Here is a 6,850-nt window from a genome sequence, read left to right on the forward strand (position 1 = left end):
AAAGAAGAATCAAGAGTACAAAGCCACCCACTTCGAAGGTAAGTTTGACAAGAGCACCTAAAAAATATGAAATGAAATCATATCCCAGACCAAGCATCAATATGGTATTGTATAGGTTCTTTACAGTTTTTGTCAGATCATCAATGTATTCCACAAGATTAACATAAACAGCTAAAGATCTGAAAAAGGATAGGTGTTGATCTAACACCATAGAACATCTAGTTCAATCTAGATGGAACTGAAAACCACTTTGATCATGGTTGTATTGCATAAGTACAAAATACACATCATGATATAAGAAAACCATGAAACCTGCATTGAAGAACCATTAAAGATACTCAAAGATAATATGTATTTTTATAGCAAAGTGCAACATAAGCATCATCATTAACCAGATAGACTAAAAATCTTTGACGCCTGCAGCACTCATCGACAAAGTTAATCATTTGAAACCATACAAGCATATCTGTACTTAATTCTATATGATAACCCAACTCCAGCAGCAGACTTAAAAGAAACGGATTGCCATTCAAGAGATAGAGAGAAGAAAGGCAAGGCAAACCGCAATCGATCCTTGGACCGCTTAGATCTTGTCGATGTCCTCGTCCTCGAACTCGATGTAGTCATCAGCGCCGCCCTCGTCCACCTCATCGAGTCCTCCGATGCCCTCGTTGAGGCGGATGTTCTCCGGGAGCTCTCCATAGGCCTTCAAAAGGCGGGCCTCGTCGGGCATGTACTTAAAGATGACGTCGGCCTTGTCGTCCTGGTAGTCGCGGAGGCCGACGAGGATGATGTCACCGGCGGCGATCCAGACCTTCTTGTGCATCTTACCGCGGATATGGCAGAGCCGCTTGGTGCCATCGATGCACATGGTCTCGCAACGGCCGTTGCCGAGCATCCGGAGAACCTGAGCGTACTCCTGGCCGTCCTCCTTGAAGACCAGCTCGCGTTTCTCGTCATCGGCCTCGTTCTTCCCGCGCTTGCGGTTCTTCCCTCCCTTACCCTTGTTCTTCGGCATCCTTGGCGGGGTTCGACCGAAACCCTAACCCTAGCGCTCGATCCTTTTCTTTTACCTTCCCCCAATCTGAGCCCTTTTTATATGGCGTTCGAAGGATGGCGTGGAGGCCACGGAGTCCATAGATTTAGTCGGACACGGCCGTTTTCTTATACAAGAGGGAGTTCGGAGGGGATGGGTACGAGTGAATCTGCTGTTGCATGAATCCCGAAGCAAACCCTATGAGACAAAAAGCAGGCCGAGGCCCATTCTCAGGCCCAGATCGAACTTTCATGAACACGTGACGCTCCCGATGACCCCACCGCTTCCGGACGGTCACTGGGGGTTGTGGACCCCACAGGGGAGTCCGAGGGTCGATTGATGCCGTCGTAATAAGCACACGTCACCTCCTCTTTACTGGAAGGGGGAGGGGGGGGGAGCCGTCTATTGCTCAGTCGATCCCGACGGGTATAGGATTTCGAATTAACTATACATTTATCATAATGGGTGAAGATAACGGAATCAACCCGTACAAAATTTGTTGGCTGATTCAGTTACGGCACCTGTATCGTCTTTGACCTGTAAAAATTGGGGGAAGTTTAGTTTCTGGTATTAATTATAGGAAAAGAGAATTGCAGGAATCAAGCGGAGAAAAATGGAAAACGCCAGTAAGAGCGAAAGAGCGAGCAAGCGATGGATCGCGATCCCATCGTTTTTCTCTTACTTTGAATCTTAATCGCTTCTTTCCCTTACACCAGATTCGATTCTGCATCATCGCCTCACCGAGGGAACGATGGAATCGCCGTAACTCCAAATGTTGATCTCCTAGGCCTCCGAGTTCACAGTGCACGTTTTATTTAGATGTCGCAGTTGGGTCTTCTCCTCGAATTCCTTCTCCTGTTCTTTGGTATGAGTTTGACGCGTTTATCTAATGCTTTCATGTTTGCTTCAGATTTGGTGGTTTCCGTTGTTTAGCTTGTGGGTTGGACCCTCATTCGCTTGCGAGTAGTTGCTGTTGATAACTTGGTGGGAATACGCATGATTTTTTTGTTCTTTCTCTTCTATTAAGTGTGTAGAATGTTTCTACTTGTTTTGTTTGATTGTCTCCCCCCAATTTTGGCCCTGCTAGCTTTGGTTTCCTTCTCTAATCATTTGAGATCATTTGATTTAAAGGTTTACTGGATCATGCATAGTAAGTACTATTCAGCTCTATTACCGACTGTTTGTCTAATGGATGACCAGGATAAATGGTGGAATGTATTAGAAGTCATCTGGTTGAGAAAAACATATATCTTTAGTAGGGAAACGGAGGCTTGGGACATCATCAGATCTTTCTGTACAAGGGCTCAACATTGTCATCTCGAAAACCATGAAGAAGTTCCATAAATCTACGAACAATGCTTACTTTTTTTTGTTTTAATGTAACTTCTTATGAACAAAATGCTTACTGTAAGTTTGCCTAATTTAAGATAGAATGCTAGGCCAGACTTCAAGCCTTATAAAATCCGTAATACAAAAATATAATGCCTAGAGTCATGACCGGAGACTCACTTTAATGCTTCAGTGGTAGTGATCTTACATTTATAGGACTATTTATGTCCATATAAATATAAATTTATAGTTATGAAATTTCTTTTTTGACAATGTTTGCTGTTGTTTTGACAAAACATGCCTTAATGGTCATTCTGGAATAGGAACCTCTTTGTTTCATTAAATTTATATGTTCTACTATCATCTTAAGATATGCAATTGTTCTGCTATCATCTTGAAATGTTGGCTGAAAGTAATTTTCAGGGACCATATCTATTGTTCCTTATTTTATGCTTGTATCTAATTGGAGTAGGTGATACATGTTTCTTGTGTTGCATGGTACACAGCTCTTGAACTTGGAAATTGCTTTTATCTGTGTAAAGTGTCATCTATTACCACATGATGCTTTGAACATCAATCTTCTGTAAAGTATGAAATGGAGAATTTAGACGATTTATTTTGATGTACTCACTTTTTGACTAATTGTTTGATTTTCTCATACCAAGTACATAACCAATTTGTTTGCCTCTGGTAGATAAATTTTATTACAGAAGTCTGAGGAAATGAGCCACTAATGGAAACTACAGAATCAAGGCCAGCTCGGCAGCGCATTGCAAGCCGTTGCCTAGTCCAGGAAGATGCAGAAGGAGCTCCAAGGTTGGCTTGCTTTCCATCATATACCTCGGTTAACATTCTGGGCTATGAGAATACTGCAATCGCACAACATTATCATGTCCCGGAATTCATGCCTTCAAACAGGAACCCCATGAATCCTAATCTATCTCCTGAAACAAAAGGGCGGGTTCAGCTCCAACCCATCGTTGGGTGCCTGAAGGATTTTACTTGTGAGCAACTAAGTTCCATAGAATGGGAAGTTATCGAGAAGTATACGGAAACTGCAGTCCCAACATCAAAGTTGGATGGGGGGGGGGGGGGGGGTGGTCTTTGCCAGTTAACTTTATTAAATTTGTACTTAAAAGGGAAGATCTGGTATCAACTGCTTCCATGAAGAGTGGTTCTGGAACTAGGGTCAAAGAGATGAATACAACAACCATCTATTCACAACAGCCACTAAAGCAGCAGACAAATATGGATTTTGTTTACAAGGTGGAAAAACTTTTGGCTCTGAAGCCGGTTGATCAGTTAGCTTTGAGGAAGTCAGACGAGGCTTCTTCATACCTTGAAACGCCTTGGTCTGGGTGTAACAAGCCTGAGGGATGGTGGCGTATTGCAGATAAAGATGATTTGGCTGTGTTGGTTGCCCAAAAATCACTGCAGCATATTGAAAATTGTGATCTGCCCAAACCCACCCAGACAGTTCATTATATGAAGGACTTATTTTCTTCTATTGAGAATTTGGATGCTAGTGAAATATTTCAATCATCATTTGGCATATACAATGCCAATGAGTATTCACATGATTCGTGTTCTAGTGGGAGTTCTGATGACATGAATTTGCCTTTTGGTGAAAGGGGCTGTTTATTGCATGAGTCAGAGAAATTGTACAGGCAAGGGGCTGTTCAGCTCTTACTCTGTTTTGTCTTTCTGCAAGTTCTTATGTTGTTTCATCACACTGCACGGTATCATATTTATATTCTCCTGAGTTTTAATAAATTCATCGGTAATTATGTGCATTAACTGTTAACCTAAGTTCCTTATCTATTTGCACTTGAAATGGATGAGCACACCTTCTCAAATAAAGTTATATTATGTATATTGTTGTCTAATACCATTTGGAGTCTGGCTTAACTCAAGATTAGAGAAACAATCTGTAGAAGCCATCTTATGCAGATTAAGTAGACATATGATCAATAATATGAAGTAGATTTTGGATAGCTGCATTGTGATATGAATACAAATACATCACATACACATTTATGCAACCATATGTGGCTCCAGCAGGATATAGAAACAAATCCCTTTATCAACTTTTAATTTAAACCAAACTCGCCATCTAATACATGAGTGAATTGTCTTGACCGACCTATAGAACCATTTAATAGAAAAGTCAGGTTAAGCTGAGTAAAACATGGCATGATCTAACCTGTTTAAATGGCATATTTGTATGACATGCTTGACACAGTAAGCCAAAGGGATGCTATTAACATGATTAGTCGATTTTGGTCGTTTAAGTCAGTTTCCTGCACCTGAACCTAACTCATCTTTTAATTAGGTTAGTCATGTTAGCCCAATTATGACGGACGACATATAAGTGACCAGAATATACGAATATTATGGTCTTTTACATGGTGATTCTTTGGTTCAGTTAAAGAATTGCCTTTGCCATAGAGACGAAGAAGCTAAGCGTGCATTGTTATACAAAGAACTGCATAATAATCCTTGCACCAATTGAAAGTCGTTGATAATATCGAATCACAACAGATTTGCATAATTTCTATGGTAGATATTTTTCATAATATGTTAATGATACTTTGAACCCCATTTTACATATTCTTCAGTTTCTTTGTCCATCCAAGCAGTGACAGTTTTACTTAAGCATGCTCCTAACTGTTGATACTATTCGACATGGCATGCTCCTCACTGTTGATACTATTCGACATGGGATGTTACTGCCTTTTTTTTTTTTTCTTAGCTAAAAGTACGTCTTGTAGGGGAGAGATCCTCCATGTGTCTACGAGCTTGATGAATATAATTCGTTATAACAAAACTTTTATGGAGAGCATGAAAAGAATGTAAAATTATCCGACATCTTTAGTCAACTTTAGGTATATGTTTTATTACTGTATACAGCAATTGCAAGTGTTCTCGACAGAGCATCTCTTATCGTAATTTTTTTAGGATAAACAAACACAAAAGATTAGAAAGACTCATCGCCTCTCATGAAATCATTTGAATAGTCTTGGCAAACGGATTGATGTGTGACGTGACGTGAATCAGTAGAAAGCGATGCAAGTGAAATGGAAACACGGATTGCACGTAACAAGGCCAGGCCGAGTTGGCCCTGTTTTGTCGATGATGGGCGCGGGACTTATTTTAAGCGGATCCTATTTGGACGGCTGCTGATGATCGACGGCGGCTTCCTGTTGATGCACATCTGATGATGTGCCGCATTTGATCCGAACGAGCGAGGTAGCGCCGTGTGATTGGATCGGAACCCGATCGACAGCGCGAAGAGCGAGGGATGGAGCTGGTGATGGAGAAGCTGAAGATTTTCCGTGGTGCAAGAGACCGTCGTCGCCGCCTCTTCCCTTGTCGCCGGCGGCATCGGTGCCGATCCCTCCCCTGATTGGATGAAACCCTACTCACCTTCTCCGACCGCGGATCGGACCGATCGGAGATGCCTGAGCGCACTTTTTCGATGATTTATTACGTTTGCTAATTGATTTTCTCCGATAGCTGGCAGTTGTAGATGTTGCCAATAGTTAGAATTCAGTGCTTGATGGTTTATTATGGTCTGACAGTATGATGTGATTCCCTGCTGACCGATATGTGATGCTTAGTTCGAGAAATTGGAGGGAAATACAGCAAAAGAGTCTAGATACAGTGGTGGCACTCATGATTGACAATATCGGTGGACTATGGTAGTCACGGAGGAGAAAAAAAGAAAGGATATGATATGTAAGTTTAGCCATCCAGAATAACTTGTGTCTGGAGGTATGACCTATGTTTTACCATTGGAAGACATGGATAAACCCATATACAACTGGGATGAATAAGCTAAGCCCATATTTAACAATCTCATCGGCTTAGTTTGCACTTGATACAAACATGATCATGAGGTCTTGAAAATTGAATTTATTCATTTGAGAAGAAACAAAATTAGGCCATTAAAAAATCAAAAAGAGAGTTTGTCTGGATATAGCCAACTTATCTCTTGATGCTTAATGTTGGTTCTTGCTTTTAGGCTTGTAATAGTGGCACCATCGGTGTGATTATCAAGTTATGAAAGGCAAAGACATAAAAATTAATGCTTCTCTTGTATGTGCACGGGTCACTCTTCCACGATAATTAGCTACCACCGAATGCTTGGTACTCTAAATCCAAACTTTGCAAGGTTGGAAGTGTGTTTGGAATCAATCATAAGATTTAGGATCAGTACTGATTTAGATTGACCAAACAGTTGAATTTGATCATGTTTTTTATTCTTCTTGTAATTAGATCATTGGGATCAGCCCAAAGTTGATCAGGGTTGTGTTGGCTGCAATTAGTTAAACATGTTGGTAATTGGTCAAACCGTGGGGAATTTTGTAGTTGTCTAGAAATGCAGGACTAGGGGGAAGTGCTGCTTGGTTTTTATAGGCATCATTCGCTAGTGCGAGATTTACCTTTTAGTCATATTTCGTAGTAGGTGACAGAGCTACAAGT

General features: G+C 41.1%; 1 protein-coding gene and 1 pseudogene across 1 annotated transcript; one reads left to right on the forward strand and one right to left on the reverse strand.

Annotated features, from left to right (window-relative positions):
• Positions 1 to 335: 335 nt before the first annotated feature.
• On the reverse strand, positions 336 to 1,125 carry LOC135649672 (eukaryotic translation initiation factor 1A-like). Its single transcript, XM_065168299.1, has one exon. It carries the CDS (start codon positions 1,016 to 1,018, stop codon positions 584 to 586), a length of 435 nt encoding a protein of 144 aa, XP_065024371.1. The 5' UTR covers positions 1,019 to 1,125; the 3' UTR covers positions 336 to 583.
• A 309-nt stretch (positions 1,126 to 1,434) lies between these two features.
• LOC103973726 (uncharacterized) lies at positions 1,435 to 4,162 on the forward strand (annotated as a pseudogene).
• The last annotated feature ends 2,688 nt before the right edge of the window (positions 4,163 to 6,850 follow it).

The sequence above is a fragment of the Musa acuminata genome, chromosome BXJ1-4 (assembly GCF_036884655.1).
Source record: "Musa acuminata AAA Group cultivar baxijiao chromosome BXJ1-4, Cavendish_Baxijiao_AAA, whole genome shotgun sequence".
In the NCBI taxonomy this organism is placed as follows: Eukaryota; Viridiplantae; Streptophyta; class Magnoliopsida; order Zingiberales; family Musaceae; genus Musa; species Musa acuminata.

Coding starts and splice junctions, on each gene's coding strand:
- LOC135649672 (XM_065168299.1), bottom strand. CDS start 1,018: ATGCCGAAGAACAAGGGTAAGGGAGGGAAGAACCGCAAGCGCGGGAAG.